This window comes from Pseudophryne corroboree, chromosome 2 (assembly GCF_028390025.1).
Source record: "Pseudophryne corroboree isolate aPseCor3 chromosome 2, aPseCor3.hap2, whole genome shotgun sequence".
Lineage (NCBI taxonomy): Eukaryota > Metazoa > Chordata > Amphibia > Anura > Myobatrachidae > Pseudophryne > Pseudophryne corroboree.
The window spans coordinates 35,812,474-35,840,086 of record NC_086445.1 but is presented as its reverse complement, the minus strand read 5'-3'; the positions used below and the strand labels follow the sequence as shown (position 1 = coordinate 35,840,086).

General features: G+C 49.2%; 1 protein-coding gene across 13 annotated transcripts in view; it reads left to right on the top strand.

Moving 5' to 3' along the window:
- Nucleotides 1–513: 513 nt before the first annotated feature.
- The window catches only part of LOC134995568 (oocyte zinc finger protein XlCOF7.1-like), a 105,833-nt gene continuing 78,733 nt past the window's right edge, over nt 514–27,613 (top strand). For 2 of the 13 annotated variants that reach the window (XM_063951113.1, XM_063951112.1), the window contains exons 1-10: nt 517–710; nt 4,530–4,672; nt 5,394–5,579; nt 5,859–5,970; nt 6,364–6,464; nt 6,580–6,652; nt 10,016–10,116; nt 11,762–11,831; nt 20,176–20,276; nt 20,436–20,505. In XM_063951113.1, coding sequence (XP_063807183.1) covers nt 4,553–4,672; nt 5,394–5,579; nt 5,859–5,970; nt 6,364–6,464; nt 6,580–6,652; nt 10,016–10,116; nt 11,762–11,831; nt 20,176–20,276; nt 20,436–20,505 — 934 coding nt within the window. In that variant the 5' untranslated portion in view covers nt 517–710; nt 4,530–4,552. Of the gene's footprint in view, nt 711–782; nt 873–4,529; nt 4,673–5,393; nt 5,580–5,858; nt 5,971–6,363; nt 6,465–6,579; nt 6,653–10,015; nt 10,117–11,761; nt 11,832–20,175; nt 20,277–20,435; nt 20,506–21,703; nt 21,760–27,613 lie in introns of those variants that run through there. The other 11 variants (XM_063951123.1, XM_063951111.1, XM_063951109.1 and 8 more) reach the window with 11 other exon arrangements.

Sequence of the window (27,613 nt, the reverse complement as noted above, 5' to 3'; positions counted from 1 at the left end):
GGTGCTTATGCATACCCTCCAACATGACCCGCCCCACTAGGTACAAAATGCTCTGTTTCTGGACTTCCCTCTTAAATTATTATTGCCATCACCTGTGAAGAAACAGCTTTCTTATCAGTTAACTAGTTCAACACAGGTGATGAAAATCATAAATTAAGAGGGAAGTCCAGGAACAGAGCATTTTGTACCTAGTGGGGCGGGTCATGTTGGAGGGTCTGCTTATGTTCCCTTCATGATCAGGACCAGGAAGTGACAGCTTGAGAGGGGAGAAGAGAACTTCCGCCCTTACAACAACAGTCACAGTGAGATTCCGAGTCAGCTGACCAGCTCCAGCAGCTTTTTTTTTTTAGAAACAAAAAACTTTATTTAAAAATCTGCAAAACGGACATCAATAGTACTTACGTTCCCTTCTTAATCAAGACCAGGAAGTGAAAGTATGAGAGGGCAGAAGAGAACTTCCGCCCTTACAGCGCCTTAATCTTTTATCCACCCAGGGGCTTATGGGAAAGGTCCTCCACAGTCACAGTGAGATTCCTAGTCAGCTGACCAGCTCCAGCAGCTTTTTTTTTTTTTTTCAAGAGAAAAAAAACTTTATTTAAAAAAGTGCAAAGCGGACATCAATAGCCAACAGACAACTGCTCTGTTCTGCAGGGAGAGCTGATAACGGCAGCTCACACAGGAGAAGTAGTCACAGGAGGAAAGGGGCAGCGGTGAGTCATCCTAATTGTTAGTAATAGCTGGGGGTAATGGATAACTTATGGAGGAGTGATTTTGAGTGCAAAACTACAACTCCCATCATCCCTTGCGGCACATTGGTGTACAGAGGCTTGCACAGTGTTTGTCCATCAGCCGGTGACACCTCTTGCTGCAGGGTAAGCTGTTCCCATCCTCATGCAGATAGCTCATGTTGTATGAGGGTGCACAGGGCTGGAGCCCTCTCACCACCTCAGCCTGTGCTGGCACAGCGCATTATACCTACTCAATCCCGCCCCCTACGGTCGGCCAATGACCATCGCCTCTCCTCTGACCTGGTCACTGCTTCCCATGCTCGAGTTAAAGATTTTGCCCGTGCTGCACCCCTTCCGTGGAACGCGTGTCCCCTCTCCATTAGACTTTCCCCGACCATGCAAAGCTTCAAGCGGGCACTGAAAACCCACCTATTCATCAAAGCGTACCCCTCCGATGCATAACCCAGTCCCGAGGCTGCTCCTCCACCCCCTGCTCCATGCCTTGAACATCTCTGCTTTGCTTACATCCTGCCATCAGGCTACCTCCCGCTTACTTGCAACCTCCGGTAATCTGTCTGTCGCCCCTTCCCACTAGATTGTTAGCTCTTCAGAGCAGGGCCCTCTTTCCTCTTGTTATCTAAGCCCTCTTCTCGACACATTTCACTCGCAGCTCTCCCCTACTCAGCGCCCATCTTAACCGCTTTTTCTCCGGCTGGTAAAGGCTCATCTCTATCTATGGCCGCCAGCCCCAAGTAGTACAATGATCACTCCCTCACTACTAAGCTGTATTATGTATGAGAATTGTGCTGCTCTCTGTTACCTGTACTCTATTTCTGTTATTTATTTACTGTAATGATAAGTTTTGTCTCCCTGTACTGTCCTTTGTACGGCGCTGCGAAACACTTGTGACGCCTTTATAAATAAAATGTAATAATAATAATGTCACAGGGGCCAGGGCTATACATAGAGAGGAGACACTATGTGGCCTCAGGGCGGCACAGCAGCAATTGGTTATTACCAGGGATGGAGATCAGTGTAATGAGATGTAAATGGGATTATATTGGGGTGAGTGTAATGTGTCAGTGTCTTATTAGGGTCACCTAGTCTGCACTGTGTGCAGGAACTGCCGCCTGCAATGCCGGGATTCTCCTTCCCTGTCTGTACATGACTATGGTTAGTGTGCGTCCTGTAATGTGTGTCACAGCGCTGTAACACGGGGCAACAAGGCGGTAAGGCGAGAGAGAGAGGAGACTTGGGACTGCGGGGGCTACAGGGTGACCTGGTGGCCTGTAATATGGCTCTAGCCGGTATAAGGGGGGAGACGGGACAGGGGGAGATGGTGCAATGTCTCACGTTACACAGACGCTCGCCCAGCAATATACCCAGGACAGGTGTGTGTGTGCACAGAGGAGATTTACGCTGCCTCCATCTGCAGATTACCTCGTGCTGAGGTCGGAGTGGGAATCGCTCTCTGATTATATAAAAACGGTCATTCCCAAAACATTGTGGGTCTTTTTTGGATTGATTCTGGAGACGCAATGATTTAATTGAAGTAATGTAAAACCCACAATGCAGCAGTGATGTAATTATCAGCCTCCACTCCGCATACGTTGTATTTCCATTTATTTTATGTTTATCTATCTACCCCTAATGCAGACTTGCCTACTCTCCCGGAATGGCCCGAAAATCGGGTGACCCTCCCGGCCCCCCGGAAGAGGAGGCAAGTCTCCCGATTACAGGGGTCCCCCCCCCCGCCCGGCCGCCCACTTAGCGAGTAAAGTGGGCGGTCCGGGCAGGCGATGACGCGATTCTTTTTGAATCGCGTCATCATAGCCACTCCCCCTGCTGTATAATGCCTGTAATAGCGGCATTACACAGCGGGGGGCGGGGCTTACACGGCACAACCCTGTGACCACGCCCCTGACCCGCCTCCGCCACGCCCCGGTCCACCTCCGCCACGCCCCCGGTCCGCCCCCTCCACACTCGCATCGCTGCCCGCCCCCCCTGCCGAGCCGACATGGCTGCTGTCTCCTGGAGAGAGCAGCCAATAAGTAGGTAAGTATGCCCTAATGGCGCGTGTCAGAATAATATCAGTCTTCTTTATTTATCATGTTACTGATCATCTTCTGAGGTAAATGCAGACATGGCATTCCGCTTTGATCCAAAAGATTGATTGGCCATCCCTCCCTATGCCTGGCAATGGGGGTGGGGTACATGCAGGGTGAGTACAGTATAGGGGTGACCCATATGTGTGACTGAGGAAGCCCAGAGCACAGGAGGAGAGTCTCTGGTGACTGCACGATGTAAGATGGGGATTTCCATATACAGCTATGATAAGGCGTCATTAACGCTCCAGAATAAGAAACTACAAACAGAACTGGTGCATTTATCCTCAGAGGGGGGAAGAGAATAACCACAATGGTCGGGCTATAGACCAGGATGGTGATCATTGCACAGTGCTCGTCTTCTGCAAAGAAGCATAAAGCCCGGTATAATGACATGGGGGGGGGGGGGGGGGGGGGCTCTGCACTGCCCTGCCATATGAGGGGGTTCTGAGGCACATATTACACTATTAGTGTTCATTCTAGCACCCTGCAACTGTCACAACCCATGTAGTTTCTCTTTCCTGACTGGGGTGTCGCTGTCTGCTCTGGTGCTTCTAGCACACTTGGGTATGTATCTCAGTCTGTATCTATAGGGGGCATTACAGTGCGGCAATCTAATCGCAAAATAGAAATGTCAAATTGTTCAAAAGACATTTATTGTTAGATATTGATATTAGTGTAAAGGTGTGTACACACGGTGAGATATTGCCTGCTGATTATGACTATATAGTCAAAATCGTAAGGAAAGTTAGTTAGTTAGATACCAATTCAATCCCGATGCACACTCCCGCGAGTTCGGTATCGCAAGGCTGTGCAGGCAAGTGAGTTTTGACTATCTAGTACAAAGTTTAGTCAAAATCGCACATAGACAATATCGCATAGTCAAAATCGAAGATAGCCAAAATCTACTTAGAATAAGAGTTACTCAGCACAGAACCGGACCCTAATTGCTGGTAGGATAACTGAGAGAATATTTTGTGTCTCTGTCCAATGTCGTTTTCTTAGTACATCTCTCCAAGAAAAATGTTTGGGTGCCTCTGGTCTATGTAGTTCAGCAGGTGCTGGTGAGTCTGGAGGGAATTGATCTGCAGACAGTTGGAGGAGGCATTCTGTGTTCCTGCTGTGCTGTCCACCAGATCTGATGTCCCTGTTTTATCCAGTCCATGACTGCGGCTGCCATTTTGGGAAGCTTTGCGAAGAAAGAGGCCCAGCTCTTCCACTAACTCGCCCGTCATTTACAGCTCACCCTGACATAGAATAGGGTGTCTCAAGGGGGTGTCTCCGGCTCGCTTATATGCTTGTTGTGTTATACAGGGTATATAGCAGAGCGTGCAGTTACAGCGTATATCGCGCTGCGCATCCCCCACTGGCCACACCTCCCCCACCATTTACAAGTCCATATAGATTTGTAGATTTAAGCTTCTTATAAAAGAAAAGTAAAATGGCTGCCGGAGAAGAGCTGATGATGCGGCCATGTTAGAGGACGCTATAAGAGGCCTCCATGCTCTAGTTACACTCAGGTTCTGCGGGGAAATCCCATAATTCCTACATTACAGATGGTGTATGGTGCAGTAAGTGACCCTGATGTCTTCTGTGCCCGGAATAGATGGGCGATGCGGCTCCCTCTATGTGGCAGAGACTATGGGAGCAAATGACATATATGGAGCTGACAGAACATTGTATTCCCTTCCCTTAGGAGACGTCACCTGAAGACCAGCCATGGAGGTCCAGGTCCTGGAACATATCCGGCACTCGCTACTGAGTGACAGAAACAAAGACCTGATCATAGACAAGCTGCTGAGTCTCACCATGGAGATTATCTGTCTGCTGACTAGAGAGGTGAGAGGTGCTAGATACCTCACTGTTCTATTTACTAGCGGAACTACAGGGGCACAGTGCCCGGGGTAGTAGCAGCTGGCATTCTTTCCAGTATAGTGCACCTCTTGTCAGTATGCCGTGCAGGCAGCCATTTTGTGGTCTGAACAAGCACTTATTATAATGTAACCCATCAATTCACTATGAAGGGGTGACAGCTGTGAGGTGCGAGGCACCAAGTGTCAGATATGCCTCGTGTCTCTGTGATGTCACTGGTGCATAGCTGACTGGCGACATTCTCATAAATAGTAATTCAGATCCCCAGTTGGCTACTTCCATCATGTGTGGTCAGTCGGTGTACTGTAAACAACACACAGTACAGGTCGCCGCCATTTCCCTGTCCGTCTTCCAGTCTCTCCTGTGTCTGGCTATAAGAGGCGTCACTTTCCTGTCACACGTCTGTTATACACGACAAGTCTTCTTCAGGGGTTTATGCTATAAAGTGACATTTCCCCACAGAGATACAGCAGTGGCCCCCAGGAATTGTGGGTAGGAGCAGGCAGATCCCTCTGTGTGTGTCTTCTGCCTCTTATGGTTACAGCCATATATACACACAGCCTGTGTTACACAGAGATGGTGCAGGGCTGCTATCCGCCTATATACAGCTGGGATTAGCTTGCTGTATATGAGGATGTTACTGTATTATATACATAGGGCGGCATCTTACATATTGGTGCTCTCATAGGATTTCATTGTTGTGAGAAAGTCGGGTGACCAGGTGACAGACATCAGCGGCCCCCCTGTGTCAGACAGAAGCAGCGGCACCCAGAGTCCAAACTCTGAGGCTCCGCCTCATGCACCAACAGAGGAGAGGAACCGTGACAGGAATATCCAGCCACCTACTGAGGTATATCCCAGAGAGACAGGAAAGGTGAGCGCTCTCATTGTACATATAGCTGTATATTCCCAGGGAGAACGCTGTGTGTTTTTTTGTTTTATAATAAATCCTATGAGGGCTTTTGATTTTTAATTGATGTTGTGCTAAAGTGTAATAATACTGATACTTCACTGGAGCACTGGTGATTGGTCAGGACGCACTCGGTAATTGATCCCTGACCCATCGTCTGCCATTGTGCCCTGCAGTGGAATGTATTACACGGTACTCCTAGGTGTGGGGGTAAGTCATGTGACCAGCTCTCCTATGCTGCAGGTGCCTGGGAAGTGTAAGGATGTGGAGGTCTCGTTCTCTGTGACAGAGTGGGACTATTCAGGCGGACATAATGACGTTGTAATGGACCCTCCGCAGCTGCGTGACTCAGTAGGTAAGAGGACGTCTCTCAGGGTGTGTTATTCTATCCTGTCTCTTCTCTCCGCCCCTCTCCCGGCTGTTTGGCTGTTACTGATCACTGCAGTTGGGACATAATTGGCCTCCATTCCCTCTGCATGTGGGTCCAAAGCGACTGCCAATTCCAGCTGACACCTGATCACGATCTATCGGATGCTGGGGGCTGGTGGAAGGTTGGATGATAAATTCTTCCCCCAGTGTCTCTGGTCATGATGACCCTCGGGGGGTGACATCCCACCCAGATACACGTAACGGTGCAGGGCTGTGATTTACACCCGAGCCCTAGTGACAGGTGACCCTGTTCAGTGATATATTCTGCTGGTATTACTAAGCATTGCTATATGGCTGTCATTGTCTGTTCTCCCCGCAGGTGAGTGTAGCTCTAGAAGCCCCCCAGGACGATGTGAGACCCCTCTGTACTCTGGGGATTATATAAAGGAAGAGAACCGGATTGTCATAGAGGATTATCAGGTAGCAGGACTGGCTGCATTATCTCTTCTGCATTATGTTACTCTCGTATCCTTATCCTGTGTATCCTCCTGGTATAGACGCTCGGTGTAATAATATTTCTGTCCTTGTATGACAGGCTGAGCCGGGACACGGGGTGTATCACCCGCAGTGTAAGGAAGAGGAGCCCGTCCCTGATCCCACCAGCTCAGGTGAGACAGCAGCGGGATTGGGGTATATAATGGATACATTAAAAAAGAGAAAAAATATGTTCTTAAGACACTCTGTACTGTGGGGTATAGAGGTGGCTGTAGGAGTCCGGGCACTGTGTTGGCGCTGGAACTGTGGGGTATAGAGGTGGTTGTAGGGGCACAGGCGCTTTGTGGATGCTGGAACTGTGGGGTATAGAGGTGGCTGTAGGAGAGTGGGCACTGTGTTGGTGCTGGAACTGTGGGGTATAGAGGTGGCTGTAGGAGAGCGGGCATTGTGTGGATGTTGGAACTGTGGGGTATAGAGGTGGCTGTAGGAGTCCGGGCACTGTGTTGGCGTTGGAACTGTGGGGTATAGAGGTGGCTGTAGGAGAGTGGGCACTGTGTTGATGCTGGAACTGTGGGGTATAGAGGTGGCTGTAGGAGCGCGGGCACTGTGTGGATGTTTGAACTGTGGGGTATAGAGGTGGCTGTAGGAGAGTGGGCACTGTGTTGATGCTGGAACTGTGGGGTATAGAGGTGGCTGTAGGAGCGCGGGCACTGTGTGGATGCTGTAACTGTGGGGTATAGAGGTGGCTGTAGGAGTCCGGGCACTGTGTGGATGCAGGAACTGTGGGATATAGAGGTGGGTGTAGGAGAGTGGGCACTGTGTGGGCGCTGGAACTGTGGGGTATAGAGGTGGCTGTAGGAGCGCGGGCACTGTGTGGATGCTGGAACTGTGGGGTATAGAGGTGGCTGTAAGAGTGTGGGCACTGTGTGGATGCTGGAACTGTGGGGTATAGAGGTGGCTGTAGGAGTGCGGGCACTGTGTGGATGCTGAAACTGTGGGGTATAGAGGTGGGTGTAGGAGTCCGGGCACTGTGTGGACGCTGGAACTGTGGGGTTATAGAGGTGGCTGTAGGAGAGCGGGCACTGTGTTGGATGCTGGAACTGTGGGGTATAGAGGTGGCTGTAGGAGTGCTGGCACTGTGTGGATGCTGGCACTGTGGGGTATAGAGGTGGCTGTAGGAGTGCAGGCACTGTGTGGATGCTGGAACTGTGGGGTATAGAGGTGGCTGTAGGAGCGCGGGCACTGTGTTGCTGGAACTGTGGGATATAGAGGTGGCTGTAGGAGCGCAGGCACCTTAGGACACTCTGTACTGTGGCACCTATGGCAGCATTAGGTTATTATGTTACTGATTAGTGTGTCATTAGCTTCAGCTGCTGCCGGTGTTACAGCTGCTGACACTGCATGCTGGGAAGGGGGAATAGGTGCTGGGCAGCGCCTCATACTGCCGGCGCCCGTTCCTCCTGCTGTCAGACCTCTGGAGGGGTGACCCGGTCACTGCCATAACGGCAGGCAGCCTCTCTGCACGAGACAGCGCTCCGGAGCTATGGCAGTATCCGTCTCTCGTCACACTGGATGTAGGGAGCTGTGGTGAGCTGCGCTCTGCACCCGGTCACTGGGCTGGCACACATAAGAGCACAGCCTGCTAAGGGGGCAGGTGATGGATGACGTCAGTCACCTTCCTCACTAAGCTCTGACAGGGAAGACATTGTACAGCTGTAGCCTAATTCCTGTCAGTGTATGTAGTGTACTCAGTGCTGGGCCTGAGGAGGAGGAGCCTAATTCCTGTCAGTGTATGTAGTGTAGTCAGTGCTGGGCCTGAGGAGGAGCCTAATTCCTGTCAGTGTATGTAGTGTAATCAGTGCTGGGCCTGAGGAGGAGCCTAATTCCTGTCAATGTATGTAGTGTACTCAGTGCTGGGCCTGAGAAGGAGGAGCCTAATTCCCGTCAGTGTATGTAGTGTACTCAGTGCTGTGCCTGAGGATGAGGAACCAAATTCCTGTCAGTGTATGTAGTGTGCTCAGTGCTGGGCCTGAGAAGGAGGAGCCTAATTCCCGTCAGTGTATGTAGTGTACTCAGTGCTGTGCCTGAGGATGAGGAACCAAATTCCTGTCAGTGTATGTAGTGTGCTCAGTGCTGGGCCTGAGGAAGAGGAGCCTAACTCCTGTCAGTGTATGTAGTGTACTCAGTGCTGGGCCTGAGGATGAGGAACCAAATTCCTGTCAGTGTATGTAGTGTGCTCAGTGCTGGGCCTGTGTGGTGTGTGGTCCGGCCTGTGTGTCTGAGGGGCCATCTCCCATATACAGACGGCTACCCAGGGCCGGATCTAGACCATGGACAAAAAATAGGGGCATGGCTTCATGGAGAAGGGGCGTGGTCAGTTATGCCCTCAGAAGTATTGCCCCCTGTAGCTATGCCCACAGTAGTATTGCCCCCTGTAGAGTTGTGCCCCCAGTAGTATTGCCCCCAGTACTGTGCCCCCTAGTTGCGCTGCTTACAAAAAAAATTTAAAAATAAAGTTAATACTCACAATCCCGCTCCCGCTTTCCTACCGCTGCTACCCGCCGGCGCCGCTCCTCGGATCTATGGGAGAAACGTCTTGACGTCTCTCCCATAGCACCGCATAGACAGTAGAGGTCAATTATGATCTCTAGCGTCTCTGTGGCTCTCCCCCAATGCAGTGCGGTGCGCGATTACTTCATCGCGCACCGCATCTACACAGCACCGGGCAGCACCAGTAGTGGATCTTGCCAAGGCAGCGTCGCCCTCCAGAAGGCGGCGCCCCAGGCAAAAATCCTGCTTGCACGTAGCAAGATCTGCTACTGCGGCTACCTGTACTGACAGCAGCACCTGATTGGTGCGTGATATATGTACACCCTTTCCTTTACTCCAGCACGTTTGGGACTATCTTACATAGCAGCAGCAGCAGCTAGGATCTCTGTTACATTTTCCCTCTTACTGTCAGTAACCCACTATTACCAACCACTCCTATTGGTGCTGCTTGGCCGACTCACACTCACCATCTGTACACCACGTGGTGTCCTCAGTTGTAGGAGAATAGTCACTGCCACCACCAGGCTCCTTATTCGGCACCGGGAACTGCTTATTACTTGATGTGTGTACCTGCTGCAGCGCCTCTTTGCTGGGTCCTCATGACTGGTTATTGTGGGTCCTGGCTGCTGCATAGTAATCAGAGCAATATACACAGCACAGGACAGCCGGGGGATGGCTGAGTGTTGGGTCTTATCTGTAGGTCCCAGAGGTACAGCAGGTGCAGGCGTCTTGCCTGGGCGAGTAGTGTCACATGGGGCATTTCTGCCATTGTCTATACACTTACACAAGTTACTATGTGGTAATTGTGGCCACTGTTCCTGTAACAAGTCCAGGCTGAGTCATTGTGTGACCTACATGTAACCTTGTACTCGGTGGCAGGCAGTGGTCTCCTCATTACTCAGTAGGGAAGTCCTCACCTCCCCACTGACTCTACATAGAATCACTATACTTACTGTAATGTAATGTTCTGTATCCATTCCCCGCAGGTGGGTGCAGCTCTAGAAATCCGGCAGACCCCTGTGATACCCCTCTGTACTCTCCGGGCTGTATAGAGGAAGAGAACAGGACTGTGACACAGGAATATCAGGTAGAGGAACCTGCTCTGACCTCTCCTCCTCGCACATCCGCTCCTCACATTGCAGAATATTATGTTTTCTGCATCAGGGTACATGGGGTTTCCACAGGGAAACACTGGGGTGTATGAAGCATTCAGGCACCAACAGTCAAAGCTTTAGCTGTCCCAGGAAAGTGTGTATGATAAGATTTGATGTTACTGCAATATGCTCACCTCCGTTGTCACAAGTATATGGTGGTACCGGAGTGGCAGAGGGAGGATGCTGCACTATGAATGAGGTAGCAGCAGCGTTATGCTCCACCTCTGTCCATTGCAAACCTCCGTGCAGGTAAGGATGTATTGTCTGTCACTGGACGTGGAGAGAGCGTGGGGCAGGTATCCCAAATACTTGTACTGTGCTCAACCTCCTGTGGCTGTTACCTTCTGTAAAAATAGCTCAGTGCTTATTTAGTCGTCGGGTATGGAGGGAGCAGGAGCCAGGTGCCTGTTTTAGCACCCATGATGACTACCACATTCTGCTGATAACAACAAGCTTGTTCTCCAAAGAGGTTTGGACTTAGGTCTTCATCTTGCTTCTCTCAAGGTACACGTTTCTGCCTTGTCTGTATGGTTCCCGTGCAAGATTGCCTCCATACCTGATGAACACACGTTCCTTTAGGCCGTTATTCGCATTCAGCCTCCCTGGTCCTCCGGTGGCGCCATGGGATCTGTCTGTTGTGTTGGAGCCTCGCCAACAAGCTCCATTCAAACCTCCTGAATCTGTGGACCTCAAATGGCTGACAGCCAAGGTTCTCTTCTTACTGGCTATTGCCTCTGCAAGGAGGGTTTTGGACTCATAGATGGAGCCACAGCGTCTGGGCCTCGCGCGTGTCCGTTTCGTTTCACTACAATGGGAGCATCTCTGTACACTCCCGTAGCGGGGATCGCCTAGTCCCGCCGGGAGTGCGCATTTGCGATGGAGCTGCACTAGATGAGTGCGGCTCCATGTGTAGGTGCTTTATCCTGTCGTCCCCCCTTTTTGATTTTCCACCGTGACAGAAGTTCTCCGAACTAAGCCTGTTTACCTTCCTAGTGGTTTCTTCCTTTCATCTTAACCAAGAGATCATGGTTCCAACCATCATCTCTCCAGATTTGTCAGTTAAGGGCCGTTCTTTGGATGTGGATTGGGCTTTCCGTATCTATGTGAACCATACTATCTCCATTAGACATTCTGATGCCCTGTTTGTTCTTTTTGGTTTTCACAAACGAGACTGGCCTGCTAATAAGCAGACACTGGCCAGATGGATTAGAATGGTGATTGCACATGCGTACGCTTGGGCTGGCCTTCCAACTCCAGCCTCGATTTCTGCCCATTCTACTCTCTGTAGGACCTTCTTGGGCAGCTTGCCGTGGGGCGTCCGCTGAACAATTGTGCAAGGCAGCTACATGGTCTTCAGTGAACATGTTTCTTAGGTTCTATGCCTTTGATACCTAAAGCTTTGACTGTTGGTGCCCGTATGCATCATCCACCACTATACCCTGATGTTTCCCTGTGGACCCTATGTACTTCGCAGAAAAGGAGTTAACAAATGTAAGTCTACCATAAATCTCCTTATTCTCATTTCCCTGCCCTGTGTGTGGGTGGGACACGTATGTGACACATGTTCTTGTATGACAGGATGAGCCGGGACACGTGATATATCACCGGCAGTGTAAGGAAGAGGCCGTTCCTGCTGAGATCAGACCAGGTGAGAGAGACGCAGACGCTCTGGGGCTATAATATTGCTGTATGGGGAGAAATGTTTCTCTTACGTCCTAGGGGATACTGGGAATCCATTTAGTACCATGGGGTATAGACGGGTCCACTTGGAGCCATGGGCACTATCGAAGTTTGATAATGTGTGCAGGCTCCTCCCTCTATGCCCATCCTACCAGACTCGGTTTAGAAAATGTGCCCGGAGGAGCCGGTCACGTCTCTGGAAGCTCCTGAAGAGTTTTCTGCATTTATTTTTAAAGTTTGTTATTTTCATATTTTCAGGCAGGACTGGATGGCATCAGCCTGCCTGCTTCGTGGGACTTGGTGGGGTTGGGCCGTCCCGTCCCCCTCCCCCCCCCCCCCTGCCCCCAAGGGTTAATGGCCACGTTCCCCGCTGACAGGAACCTAACTTCTGAGGGAACTATTCGCAAGCACCACCATGGTGAGCGTACATTCCCGCGGCACACCGCCACCCGTAACAAAGCCAGAAGAATTAAGTGTGGTGAGTAATAAGCCAGCGTCCCGGTTAGCGGGTCGCCGGCCATTATGGGCGGCATGAGGGTACGGAGACGCACAGCTTCTACACGGGGCAGTCTGAGTCTCCTGACTAAGTACACTGTAGTGTACACAGTACCCAGACTGGCACTACAGCCATAAAAGGGGAATGTCTCCATTTTATGCACACAGACACATAAGCCAGTATAAAGAAGAGTGGGAAGACTGCGCACCAGTGAAGGGGCGGGGCTTCATTATGAGCGGATCCAGCAGCTCACAAGCGCCATTTTCCCTACTGCAGCTGACACAGACGCTGACTGACAGGGACGCGCAGCTCCTCCGAAAAGCCTCCAGTTTACCCCAGTGGTACAAGGGGGTTATAGTGGGGGGGAAGGGGGGGGTTGCGGTTTACTAGTCCACTAAGGGGGTAATTCAGAGTTGATCGCAGCACAAAATTTGTTAGCAGTTGGGCAAAACCATGTGCACTGCAGGGGCGCAGATACACTGAAATCTAAATTGCAGGGTAAAAATAAAGCAGCCAGTATTTACCCTGCACAGAAACATTATAACCCACCCAAATCTCTCTCTGCAAATGTTATAACTGCCCCCCTGCAGTGCACATGGTTTTGCCCAACTGTTAACAAATTTGCTGCTGCGATCAACTCTGAATTGTCCCCTATGTCAGGCAAAGAGTGAGTTTCATGTAAGGCACAGTGTTCCTCTTCTCCAGGGGGTTCACTAGTGTGTACTCAGTGTAGTATCCCTTCCCAGGCTAGTGGGGCAGAACCAGCTTGGCCGGACTCCATTAGGGGAATGATTTGACCATTTCTACAAAATTATATCGTAATGAGAAAGAGACGCAATACTTAGGGCAGTCTATGGATGAGTTTATGAAAAAGGACTCGGTACCATTCCTCTACCATTTGTACGCAAAAACGTACTTTCGCCCATATCCTGCATTCTGACTGATAATGAAGGGTCAGAAATGTAGGAAGGTGAGGTGGATACAGAGGTAGGGGAGGGTACTCTGTCGCAGGGTGTAGAGCAGGCATGTCCAACCTGCGGCCCTCCAGCTGTTGTGAAACTACATATCCCAGCATGCCCTGACACTGTTTTGCTGTCCGAGAATGCTAAAGCTGTGTCAGGGCATGCTGGGATGTGTAGTTTCTCAACAGCTGGAGGGCCGCAGGTTGGACATGCCTGGTGTAGAGGCTCTCATAGATGCTATCAGAGAAATTCTAAGTATCCCTGATAAGGTAACAGAGGAGAGTGAGGAATCTTACTTTAATATTAAGAAAAAATCCTCTGCCACTTTTCCTGTGTTTGATGAACCGTGGGTTAATCCAGATAAGAAATGTCAAATCCCTAGGAGGTTGTTATCATCTTTTCCTTTTCCTCCTGAGGATAGGATAAAATGGGAAAATCCACAGATAGTGGATGTGTCAGTCTCCAGGCTCTCGCGTATAATTGTATTACCTGTCCCTGGTGCAGCCTCCCTAATAGATGCTGCTGATCGCAAGATTGAGACTACACTCAAATCTTTGTATACTGCTGCTGGGGTGGCCCAGAGACCACCTATAGCATGTGGGTGGATTACAAGAGCCATTGCTAAATGGTCAGGTAATTTAATTGATGGGTTAGAAACCTTACCTCAAGAGGAGATTGTTTTGCTCCTGCAACATATACAAGACTCTGCAAACTTTATAGTGGAAGCCATAAAACAAATAGGTTTGCTTAATGCACGCACTACAGCTATGGCAGTGTCGGCACACAGAGAATTATGGCTACGTGAGTGGACGGCTGATGCGGACTCCAGGAAAGGAGTGGAAGGCCTACCTGTCACAGGAGAGGCCTTATTTGGAGATGAACTCAACAAATGGATCTCCCAAGCTACTGCGGGTAAGTCCACATACCTACCTTCTGCAGCTCCGCCAGCTAGGAAGGCCTACTCAGGACCTAATCTACAGTCCTTTCGGAATGCCAAGTTTAGGGGCAAGGACAGAGGTTCTTCTACCGCCACCAGAGGTGCTAGAGGTAAACCACGCAAACTAGCGACTGCTGGTTCACAGGAACAGGGCTCAATCTCTGTTTCCTCAAAACCTTCCGCATGACGGTGGCCCGCGATGCCTGGAAGGCAGGAGGGTGGGAGCCCGGCTAAAATTCTTCAGTCACATCTGGACAGCATCTTGCCAGGATTCCTGGGTCATAGACCTTATATCCCAGGGTTACAGACTAGGGTTCCAGGAGCTTCCACCTCACAGATTCTTCAAATCAGGCTTACCAGTTTCACAAGAGGCGAGAGTAAACTTACACAACGCCATTCATAAACTGTTACAGACCCAGGTCATTGTTCCAGTTCCACCTCATCTACAAAGCAAGGGTTACTATTCCAGCTTGTTTGTAGGACCGAAACCGGACGGTTCGGTAAGACCGATTCTGAACCTCAAGTCTTTGAACCCGTTCTTATGAGTGTTCAAATTCAAGATGGAGTCGTTAAGAGCGGTAATCTCAGGTCTGGAGGAGGGGTAATTCCTAGTGTCTCTGGATGTCAAGGATGCGTACCTTCACATTTTGATTTGGCCGCCTCATCAGGCTTCTCTACGGTTTGCACTGCAAGACTGTCACTACCAGTTTCAGGCCCTGCCATTTGGTCTTTCCACGGCACCGAGGGTGTTCACCAAAGTGATGGCAGAGATGATGATGTTGCTCCGCAGACAGGGAGTTGCATAGTTCCATCCTTGGACGATCTTCTGATAAAGGCACCGTCCAGGGTACAGCTGTTGAAGAACATTGCCCTCTCAACCAGACTACTCCTGAATCATTGGTGGATTCTGAATCTGCCAAAATCTCACCTAGAATCAATGCAGAAGCTTCATTTCCGGGGAATGATACTGGACACAGAGTCTCAGAAAGTGTTCCTTCCCTTGGAAAAGGCAATAGTAATCCAGTTGATGGTTTAGGCTGTCTTGAAGCCGACCCGAGTCTCAGTGCATCTCTGCATACACCTTCTGGGGAAAATGGTGGATTCTTACAAAGCGATTCAGTACGGAAGGTTTAATGCGAGGCCCTTCCAGCTGGATCTGTTGGACAAATGGTCCGGATCACATCTTCACAGTGGATTCGTCTGTCACCAAAAGCCAGGATATCCCTCCTGTGGTGGCTACAGACTTCTCACCTAGTCGAGGGTCAGAGGTTTGGGATTTAGAATTGGATTCTGCTAACCACAGACTCGAGCCTAAGAGCAGTAGCGGATCTTGCCACGGGCAAGCAGGACTTTTGCCCGGGGCGCCGCCTTCCGGAGGGCGCCGCACCATGGCAAGATCCGCTGCTGCTGTGGTGCCCCCCGCTGCCGCTGTCCGCTGTGAAGGCGTCTAGTTTCCCTTCGTGGAATGCCCTCTGTGAAGGGAAACTAGACTCTACGCGTCTAGTTTCCCTTCCTGGAGAGGACCTTAACTGTAATGTTGTGCGGTGCTCGTTGACGTCATCGCGCACCGCACAGCAAAGGTCCTCTCCACGAAGGGAACTAGACGCTTAGCGTCTAGTTTTCCTTCGTGGAGAGGACCTTTGCTGTGTGGTGCGCGATGACATCATCGCGCACCGCACATCCTACTACAGTACAGGGGGCGTAACTGACCATGCCCCCTGTATGAAGCCACACACCCTAATGCCGCCCGGGGCGCAAGAAGCCCCGAAACCGGCCCTGCCTAAGAGGTTGGGGAGCAGTCACCCAGGGGGTGCAGTTTCAGGGAAGATGGTCAAGTCAGGAAGTCATCCTTCCAATAAACATCCTGGAACTCAGGACTATTTACAATGCCCTTCTGCAGGCCTCATCTCTTCAGAATCAGGCCATTCAGGTCTAGTCGGATAATGTGACGGTGGTAATGTACATAAACCGGTTGGGCGGAATCAAAAGCAGAGCCGCAATGTCAGAGGTGTCGAGAATTCTCTGTGCGGAAAAACATGCCATGGCGTTGTCGGCGATCTTCATTCCGGGAGTAGACAACTGGGAAGCAGACTTCCTCAGCAGACACGATCTGCAGCCGGTGGAATGGGGCCTCCACCCGGAGGTGTTCCGGTGGTTAAAACGTCGGTGGGGATATACACAATTCGACATGATGGCCTCTCGACTCAACAAGAAGCTCAAGCGTATTGTTCCAGGTCGAGGGACCCACAGGCAGTAGCGGTAGACGCCCTGACAACTCCGTGGGTTTACCAGCTGGTGTACTTGTTTCCTCCCATTCCTCTGATCCCAAGAATTCTAAAAAGAATAAAAAGGGAAAAGGTTCAAGTAATCCTCATTGCTCAGGACAGGCCGCGAAAAGTCTGGTATGCGGATCTTCACGAGATGCTGATCGAAAATCTGTGGCCTTCGCCTCTTCTAGAGGATCTTCTGCAGCAGGGCCCGTTCATCTATCAAGACTTACCACGGCTACGTTGAAAGGCATGGAAGTTGAATGGCTGATTTTAGCCAGGAGAGGGATTCCTGACTGATCCAAGCCAGAACGGGGGTAACGTCTAAACATTACCATTGTATCTGTAAGAAATATGTCTCTTGGTGTGAGAGCAGACAATATTCTGCAGTGGAATTTCATCTGGGACGACATCTGCTTTTTCTGCAGTCGAGAGTGGACGTGGGCCTATGCCTAGGCTCCATTAAAGTTCAGAATTCGGCCTTGTCTTTTTTCTTTCAGAAACAATTGGCTTCTCTCCCTGAGGTTCAAACGTTCTTGAAAGGTGTTCTGCACTTACAACCTCCCTTTATGCCTCCTACGGCACCTTGGCATCTCAATTTGGTACTGCAGTTCCTTCAATCGGACTGGTTTGAACTGTTGCAGGAGGTAGACATAAAGTACCTTACGTGGAAGACCGTAACACTGTTGGCCTTGGCTTCAGCAAGACGTGTGTTGGAGCTGGGGTCGTTTCACATGAGCCCCTACTTAATTTCCCATGAGGACAGAGCTGAACTCAGGACTCGTCAGCAATTTCTTCCTAAGGTGGTGTCTCGTTTCACATCAACCAACCTATTGTGGTTCCGGCTGTTATAGACGCCTCTGCTACTTCAAAGTCTTTGGATGTCATTAAGGCTTTGAAGGTCTATGTGAAGAGGACAGCTCATCATAGGAAATCGGACTCGCTGTTCGTTCTTTATGATCCCAATAAAATTAGGTGTCCTGCTTCGAAGCAGTCTATTGCACGCTGGATCAGGCTCGCTATTCAGCATGCTTATTCCACGGCAGGATTGCCGATTCCGAAATCTGTTCAAGCCCACTCTACTAGGTCGGTAGGTTCTTCCTGGGCGGCTGCCCGGGGTGTCTCGGCTTTACAGCTCTGCCGAGCAGCTACTTGGTCGTGTTAGAACACGTTTGCCAAGTTTTAAAAGTTCGATACCTTGGCCTCTGAGGATCTTCAGTTTGGTCAGTCAGTTCTGCAGGAACCTCAGCACTCTCCCACCCGGTTTGGGAGCTTTGGTACTTCCCCATGGTACTAAATGGATTCCCAGTATCCCCTAGTACATAAGAGAAAATCTCCAGTAATATAAATTAGGATTTTATTTACCTACCGGTAAATCCTTTTCTCGTAGTCTGTAGGGGATTCTGGGCGCCCGCACGGTTACTTCGTTATTCCGGCACGGTTACTTGTTTGACTACTGTTGTTTGGTTCAGCTGTTGCTGTCCCTGTTTTCAGGTTTGGTTAGCGTGGCTTTCCTCTTGTTCTAGTTGTGCTGGTTCGAAATCTCACCACTTTCCTTATCTATTTCCTTCTCTCAAAGTATGTCCGTCTCCTCGGGCACAGTTTCCTAGACTGAGTCTGGTAGGAGGGGCATAGAGGGAGGAGCCAGCACACATTATCAAACTTCTATAGTGCTCATGGCTCCAAGTGGACCCGTCTATACCCCATGGTACTAAATGGATTCCCAGTATCCCCCTACGTACTACGAGAAAAGGGTTTACCGGTCGGTAATTAAAATCCTTTTTTATATTACTGGAGATATGGCTTATATGTGATGTTACATACATGGGAGGGAAGAGCAGCTTATCTCAGCGCTATAACATGGAACACATGACAAGATACTGAGACAGTTGTACATCACAGCCGCCATCTTTACCATGCAGTGACACGTCTCTTCATTCTGATGTCACCGCGCCGCACACAGAGGTTTAGGAACCTGGTGACCCCAACTAGACACCTTCTGTATAACCAGCCGCACTGACTGCTGGGGGTGCCCTCTATACATGAGATCATTCCCAGCGCTGCAGGTCTCCGGGGCGTCTCTGAAGTTTGCATATTTATTATTTTAAAAAAGGTTTGTTAATAATAATAATGTTACTGCTAAATCACAACTTAGCCAATTCCCCAGTACACAAGCCAGAAGACATTACATACATGTACACGTAACATATTATACGCACACTGACTGATTCAGGTGTAGCTCAGTTTGGTGACGTATCTTGTGTGTGATCTCCGGTGTGTAATGGACACAAGTAGCACACTGCAGGGATGTACACAATCACTCACATCTCCCTTGTGGCACAGGTCAGTGAGGGCTGTGAGGATACCGGGTGAAGGATCCGTAGTTTGCTAAGTGTGCCCGGATCCTTAGGTTCAGCAATCACACAGGTAACGAGGAGAGGGGGTACAATGGCACCTTTACTGCATGTATAATACACACAACCAGTGCAGTACAATAGTCTATAAAACCCCTGCACACTGTAGCACATGAGATAACATGCCAGGGTATAACCAGTATCATATCCCCCATAAAGTCTGCACCTGACCAGAGGCAGCGCAGTCCTGTATCGCACCATGTGGCAGAGAGAGACCAGATGGTATGAGGGTAATCCTGTAGTAAGGGGCACTGCTGCCCTCCTTGCACTGATTCCTGTTCCGGTCTCTATTTTGGGGTCCCAACCACTCAGCCAAGCTCTCCACCAGTATGTAGGGCTCTGGCTCTCAGTCCCTACTCCAACACCCAATACCACAGAGCCAGCGAGCTACTATGGAGGGGAGCGATGCCTTGTACATGTCCTCAGATGTGATCCAGCTTTTCCAGCAGAATGTCTCCCATGTATATCCCAGGTGCTGGTAGAGATCAGTATCCTATCCCAGACCGGATCTAAATACCAGTTACCTGAACTTGTGCTGCTGCAAAGTCTCCAATACCCACAGGAGTAGTCCTGCCTATCAGTGCTGTCCAAGGGGTGGTGGTCTCTGCTTACTGGAGATGGGAGGGAGGAAGGTTCTGTGCAGTTACCATCTGCTGATCCCCTGCCACAGAGTCTAGCACAGTCCTAGGGGAGAACATTAGGTGCTGGTGGAGTTATCCTTCCTCCAGATCTCAGATAGGGCCCAGTCACTCCCAGCATTACCCCCTGACACGCTGTGTCACATGCAGGGACGTCTCCTGTTACTTCCTGCCTGGGAAATCCTGGTAATCAGGGGGTGAAAGAGGGCAGACCACCGGGCGGCATGTAAGAAGGTCAGAGCCCAGTGGTGCCCTCTAAGAGATCAGTAGTGCAATCCCCGGGTAACACATGAGACATCACAAATATTCCCATACCATAGTCTCAGTGTAATGTAGTCCTGTGGAAGTAGCGTTAGGGGTAGTAGTACAATACCCCCTCCCCTGGTCTCATCACAGTAAGTATAACAATCTACATTTCCCCGTCGCTGCTGACTGCGGCGCTGCAGGAGAATGGACCATTAGCAGTGATCGGGATAAGGTTTTATTTGCAGGACTTTGGTTCTATGTTACTCCGCCATATCCGTCACTATAATGTGTGTGTATCAGCTGAGGTCTTCTTCTGCGTTATCATTTATACATCTGTGTCTATTCCCCACAGGTGGGTGTAACCCTACACACCCCGCAGACCCATGTGACACCCCTCTCTATACTCCGGGGTGTATGGGAGAAGAGAACAGGATGATCAGCCAGGATTATCAGGTAGAGGAACCTGCTCTGACCTCTCCCAGCTCCTCACATGTCTCACGTTGCAGGATATTGTGTTATTCCCATGTCCCCGCCCTGTGTATGAGTCCTATAGTGATGTCCCGTGTAACGTGTGGGTGGGACACGTATGTGACACATGTTCTTGTATGACAGGCTGTGCCAGGAGACGGGATGTGTTACCAGCAATGTAAAGAAGAGGACGTTCCTGCTGAGATCAGATCAGGTGAGAGATACAGACATACAGACAGTGCTGTCATACAGGAGATATGTACAGAGGTCTCTGCTGTCTGGGTAGGAGGGCCCTGCCTGTCAGTACTTACAGTATATAGAGAGGGGCGTAATATGTGGGGTGATCTGGGACAGAGAGTAGGTGGGAGGTCAGGGGGGTAGAGTAATGCCTTATTAGGAGGGCTGATGGGCCTATAGGTGAGACATAAGGGCCCGTGTGAAGGTGTGGGTGCTGGGACTGTAAGGAACCATGACACTTTCTCCTGTACTGGTGATAATCTGCTTGGTGTAGTGTAGAAGTGATGCCAGCTCTCTGTGAGGGCGCAGAGCTGTGCCGGACACTCACTATAAGGAGGTGACGTAGGCTGTGGACCCTCATGGCGATCTACATGATCTTCCTGATGTAAGTGGTCCGTTCTGTTACAGCCGGCACTGATACCTGGTATTATCTAGTTACACGATCGCTTCATCATATACCCAGAGACCCTGAGCCCCGGGACAGCCCCCAGGCAGATCCACTGTAGCCGGTATCTGTTCCCTCAGTGGCTGTATCGGGGAGAGGTGCGGTTTTGAAGGCAAAGGGTGGTCACACCAAGTATTGATTCGATTTCTCTTCTGTTCATTCACTTTGCATTTTGTTAATTGCTAAAAATATTAACACTTCTATTTTTGAAAGCATTCAAATTTTGCAGCATTTTTTCCACAACTGCCTTAGGGCGGTATTCAATTACACTACCGTTCAAAAGTTTGGGGTCACTTAGAAGTTTCCTTTTTTTTTTTAAATGAAAAGCACTGGGGGTTTTTCAGTAAATATAACATTAAATGAATCAGAAATACACGCTATACATTGTTAATGTGGTAAATGACTATACTAGCTGCAAACGTCTGGTTTTTAATGGAATATCTACATAGGTGTATAGAGGCCCATTTCCAGCAACCATCACTCCAGTGTTCTAATGGTACATTGTGTTTGCTAATCGCGGTAGAAGACTAATAGATGATTAGAAAACCCTTGTGCAATTATGTTAGCACAGCTGAATATGGGTTTACTCGTTAGAGAAGCTATAAAACTGGCTTTCCTTTGAGCTAGTTGAATATCTGGAGCATCACATTTGTGGGTTCGATTATACTCTCAAAATGGCAAGAAAAAGAGAACTTTCATGTGAAACTTGACAGTCTATTCTTGTTCTTAGAAATAAAGGCTATTCCATGTGAGAAATTGCTAAGAAACTGAACATTTCCTACAACGGTGTGTACTACTCCCTTCAGAGAACAGCACAAACAGGCTCTAACCAGAGTAGAAAGAGAAGTGGGAGGCCCCGGTGCACAACTGAGCAAGAAGACAAGTACATTAGAGTCTGTAGTTTGAGAAATAGACGCCTCACAGGTCCTCAACTGGCAGCTTTATTAAATGGTACCCGCAAAACGCCAGTGTCAATGTCTACAGTGAAGAGGCGACTCCGGGATGCTGGCCTTCTAGGCAGAGTGGCAAAGAAAAAGCCATATCTGAGACTGGCCAATAAAAGGAAAATATTAATATGGGCAAAAGAACACAGACATTGGACAGAGGAAAATTGGAAAAAAGTGTTATGGACAGACTAATCAAAGTTTGAGGTGTTTGGATCACACAGAAGAACATTTGTGAGACGCAGAACAAGTGAAAAGGTGGTAACAGTGCCTGACGCCATCTGTCAAGCATGATGGAGGTAATGTGATGGTCTGGGGCTGCTTTGGTGCTGGTAAAGTGGGAGATTTGTAAAAGGGATTTTGAATAAGGAAGGTTATCACTCCATTTCGCAACGCCATGCCATACCCTGTGGACAGCGCTTGATTGGAGCCAATTTCCTCTTACAACAGGACAATGACCCAAAGCACACCTCCAAATTATGCAAGAACTATTTAGGGAAGAAGCAGGCAGCTGGTATTCTGTCTGTAATGGAGTGGCCAGCGCAGTCACCAGGTCTCAACCACATTGAGCTGTTGTGGGAGCAGCTTGACCGTATGGTACGAAAGAAGTGCCCATCAAGCCAATCCAACTTGTGGGAGGTGCTTCAGGAAGCGGGGGGTGAATTTTTTTTAGATTACCTCAACAAATTAACAGCTAGAATGCCAAAAGTCTGCAATGCTGTAATTGCTGCAAAAGGAGCATTCTTTGACGAAAGCGAAGTTTGAAGGACAAAATTATTATTTCAAATAAAAATCAATATTTCCTACCTTGGCAATGTCTTGACTATACGTTCTATTCATTTTGCAACTCATTTGATAAAAGTGCGTTTCCATGGAAAACACAAACTTGTCTGGGTGACTCCAAACTTTTGACCTAGCTATTCAATCCCTCCATTTTTGGCCACTTTTTCCGACATTGCGGATTCGACTTGTTAACAAGTCGAATCTGCATCCACAGAAAATAGTCAAACGGCCTCATTTTCGACAAAAACATGTGGATCGGCAAGTAATTCACTAATTCGTGTGTTTACCTACAATGCCGGATTTTTCGACAGTCAAAAAATCGTTACTTTGGTTGAATGTAAATTTGACCTGAAAACGGGCGAAAAGTGTAGATTTTACGACTGTCGGAGAATTCGGCACTAATTGAATATCTCCCTAAAACGTTTGCACAGTACTTTGTGTGTGTATGTATGTATGTATATATGTATGTATGTATGTATATATATCTATATCCAAGCAAAAAGTCCCGGCACTCCCTTCATTTAATGTAACTGGCTGCGGTGCCCTCCTCGAGAAGGTAAATACTTTCCCAATATGGATAGTGGAAACAGGCGGCACTCAGGCAGACTTGTAGGTGGAGAAAGATGGTTAGTTTATTCCGCCATGTTTCGGGGATACCCCCGTCCTCAGGGCCTAACTCAACTCAGTTAGGCCCTGAGGACTGGGGTATCCCCGAAACATGTCGGAATAAACTAACCATCTTTCTCCACCTACAAGTCTGCCTGAGTAATATGCAGGAAAGAAAGAGCGGTACTCAGCGTCTTAATCAAAAATGAAAAAGTGTATTCACATCACCAACAAAACCAACGTTTCGGGACACGCAGCAGCAGTGCTGTACACCTTGACAAAGGGACCTGCGTGTCCCGAAACGTTGGTTTTGTTGGTGATGTGAATACACTTTTTCATTTTTGATTAAGCCGCTGAGTGCCGCTCTTTCTTTCCTGCTTGTTTATCCACTGCTGCATCGGCGCACTTTTGAACATTGAAAACGGAGTGCCGGTCCATACCCATTCTTTGTGTGTGTGTGTGTGTGTGTATATGTATATGTATATGTATATATATATATATGTATATGTATATGTGTGTGTGTATATATATATATATATATATATATATATATATATATAATATATATATATATATACATACATACATATATTACAAGCTAAGTTTTTTGAATTCCTATCCGTTTAAGTGTATTTCTCTAACGTCCTAAGTGGATGCTGGGGACTCCGTAAGGACCATGGGGAATAGCGGCTCCGCAGGAGACTGGGCACATCTAAAGAAAGCTTTAGGACTATCTGGTGTGCACTGGCTCCTCCCCCTATGACCCTCCTCCAAGCCTCAGTTAGATCTTTGTGCCCGAACGAGAAGGGTGCACACTAGGGGCTCTCCTGAGCTTCTTAGTGAAAGTTTTAGTTTAGGTTTTTTATTTTCAGTGAGACCTGCTGGCAACAGGCTCACTGCATCGAGGGACTAAGGGGAGAAGAAGCGAACTCACCTGCGTGCAGAGTGGATTGGGCTTCTTAGGCTACTGGACATTAGCTCCAGAGAGACGATCACAGGCCCAGCCATGGATGGGTCCCAGAGCCGCGCCGCCGGCCCCCTTACAGAGCCAGAAGACAGAAGAGGTCCGGAAAATCGGCGGCAGAAGACATCCTGTCTTCACCAAGGTAGCGCACAGCACTGCAGCTGTGCGCCATTGCTCCTCAGCACACTTCACACTTCGGTCACTGAGGGTGCAGGGCGCTAGGGGGGGGCGCCCTGAGCAGCAATAAAAACACCTTGGCTGGCGAAAATACATCACATATAGCCCCCAGGGCTATATGGATGAATTTTAACCCCTGCCAGAATCCATAAAAAAGCAGGAGAAAAGTCCGCGAATAAGGGGCGGAGCCTATCTCCTCAGCACACTGGCGCCATTTTCCCTCACAGCTCCGTTGGAGGGAAGCTCCCCTGGCTCTCCCCTGCAGTCACTACACTACAGAAAGGGTTAAAAAAGAGAGGGGGGCACTAATTAGGCGCAGTATTAACAATACAGCAGCTATAAGGGGAAAAACACTTATATAAGGTTATCCCTGTATATATATAGCGCTTTGGTGTGTGCTGGCAAACTCTCCCTCTGTCTCCCCAAAGGGCTAGTGGGGTCCTGTCCTCTATCAGAGCATTCCCTGTGTGTGTGCTGTATGTCGGTACGTTTGTGTCGACATGTATGAGGAGAAAAATGATGTGGAGACGGAGCAGATTGCCTGTAATAGTGATGTCACCCCCTAGGGGGTCGACACCTGAGTGGATGAACTGTTGGAAGGAATTACGTGACAGTGTCAGCTCTGTATAAAAGACAGTGGTTGACATGAGACAGCCGGCTACTCAGCTTGTGCCTGTCCAGACGTCTCATAGGCCGTCAGGGGCTCTAAAGCGCCCGTTATCTCAGATGGCAGATATAGACGCCGACACGGATACTGACTCCAGTGTCGACGGTGAAGAGACAAATGTGACTTCCAGTAGGGCCACACGTTACATGATTGAGGCAATGAAAAATGTTTTACACATTTCTGATAATACGAGTACCACCAAAAAGTGGTATTATGTTCGGTGAGGAAAAACTACCTGTAGTTTTCCTGAATCTGAGAAATTAAATGAGGTGTGTGATGATGCGTGGTTTTCCCCCGATAACAACTGATAATTTCTAAAATGTTATTGGCATTATATCCTTTCCCGCCAGAGGTTAGGGTGCGTTGGGAAACACCCCCTAGGGTGGATAAAGCGCTCACACGCTTGTAAGGGCTCTACCCTCTCCTGAGATGGCCGCCCTTAAGGATCCTGCTGATACAAAGCAGGAGGGTATCCTAAAATGTATTTACACACATACTGGTGTTATACTGCGACCAGCAATCGCCTCAGCCTGGATGTGCAGTGCTGGGTTGGCGTGGTCGGATTCCCTGACTGGAAATATTGATACCCTAGATAGGGACAGTATATTTTTGCCTATAGAGCATTTAAAAGATGCATTTCTATATATGCGTGATGCACAGCGGAATATTTGCCGACTGGCATCATGTCTAAGTGCGTTGTCCATTTCTACCAGTAGAGGGTTATGGACACGTCAGTGGTCAGGTGATGCGTATTCCAAACGGCATTTGGAAGTATTGCCTTAATAAGGGGAGGAGTTATTTGGGGTCGGTCTTTCAGACCTGGTGGCCACGGCAACAGCTGGGAAATCCACGTTTGTACCCCAGGTCGCCTCTCAACATGAGAAGACGCCGTATTATCAGGCGCAGTCTTTTCGTGGACAAGCGGGCAAAATGTTCCTCATTTCTGCCCCGTGACAGAGGGAGAGGAAAAAGGCTGCAGAAATCAGCCAGTTCCCAGGAACAGAAACCCTCTCCCGCCTCTGCCAAGCCCTCAGTATGACGCTGGGGCTTTACAAGCAGAATCAGGCACGGTGGGGGGCCCGTCTCAATGAATTTCAGCGCGCAGTGGGCTCACTCGCAAGTAGACCCCTGGATCCTTCAGGTGATATCTCAGGGGTACAAATTAGAATTCGAGACGTCTCCCCCTCGCCGTTTTCCTAAAGTCGGCTTTACCGATGTCTCCTTCTGACAGGGAGACAGTTTTGGAAGCCATTCACAAGCTGTATTCCCAGCAGGTGATAATCAAGGTACCCCTCCTGCAACAGGGAACGGGGTATTATTCCACACTGTTGTGGTACCGAAGCCGGACGGCTCGGTGAGACCGATTCTAAATCTAAAATCTTTGAACACTTACATACAGAGGTTCAAATTCAAGATTGAGTCACTCAGAGCAGTGATTGCGAACCTGGAAGAAGGGGACTACATGATGTCTCGGGACATCAAGGATGCTTACCTTCATGTCAAAATTTACCCTTCTCACCAAGGGTACCTCAGGTTTATGGTACAGAACTGTCACTATCAGTTCAGACGCTGCTGTATGGATGGTCCACGGCACCCCGGGTCTTTACCAAGGTAATGGCCGAAATGATGATATTCCTTCGAAGGAAGGGAATTTTAGTTATCCCTTACTTGGACGATTCCCTGATAAGGGTAAGATCCAGGGAACAGTTGGAGGTCGGTGTAGCACTATCTCAGGTAGTGTTGCGGCAGCACGATTGGATTCTCAATATTCCAAAATCGCAGCTGGTTCCGACGACTTGTCTTCTGTTCCTAGGGATGATCCTGGACACAGTCCAGAAAAAGGTGTTTCTCCCGGAGGGGAAAGACAGGGAGTTATCCGAGCTAGTCAGGAACCTCCTAAAACCGAGCCAAGTCTCAGTGCATCAATGCACAAGGGTTCTGGGTAAAATGGTGGCTTCCTACGAAGCAATCCCATTCGGCAGATTCCACGCAAGAACTTTCCAGTGGGACCTGCTGGACAAATGGTCCGGGTCGCATCTTCAGATGCATCAGCGGATAACCCTGTCACCAAGGACAAGGGTGTCCCTCCTGTGGTGGTTGCAGAGTGCTCATCTTCTAGAGGGCCGCAGATTCGGCATTCAGGACTGGGTCCTGGTGACCACGGATGCCAGCCTGCGAGGCTGGGGAGCAGTCACACAGGGAAGGAATATCCAGGGCTTATGGTCAAGCCTGGAGACATCACTTCACATAAATATCCTGAAGCTAAGGGCCATTTACAATGCTCTAAGCTTAGCAAGACCTCTGCTTCAAGGTCAGCCGGTGTTGATCCAGTCGGACAACATCACGGCAGTCACCCACGTAAACAGACAGGGTGGCACAAGAAGCAGGAGGGCAATGGCAGAAGCTGCAAGGATTCTTCGCTGGGCGGAAAATCATGTGATAGCACTGTCAGCAGTATTCATTCCGGGAGTGGACAACTGGGAAGCAGACTTCCTCAGC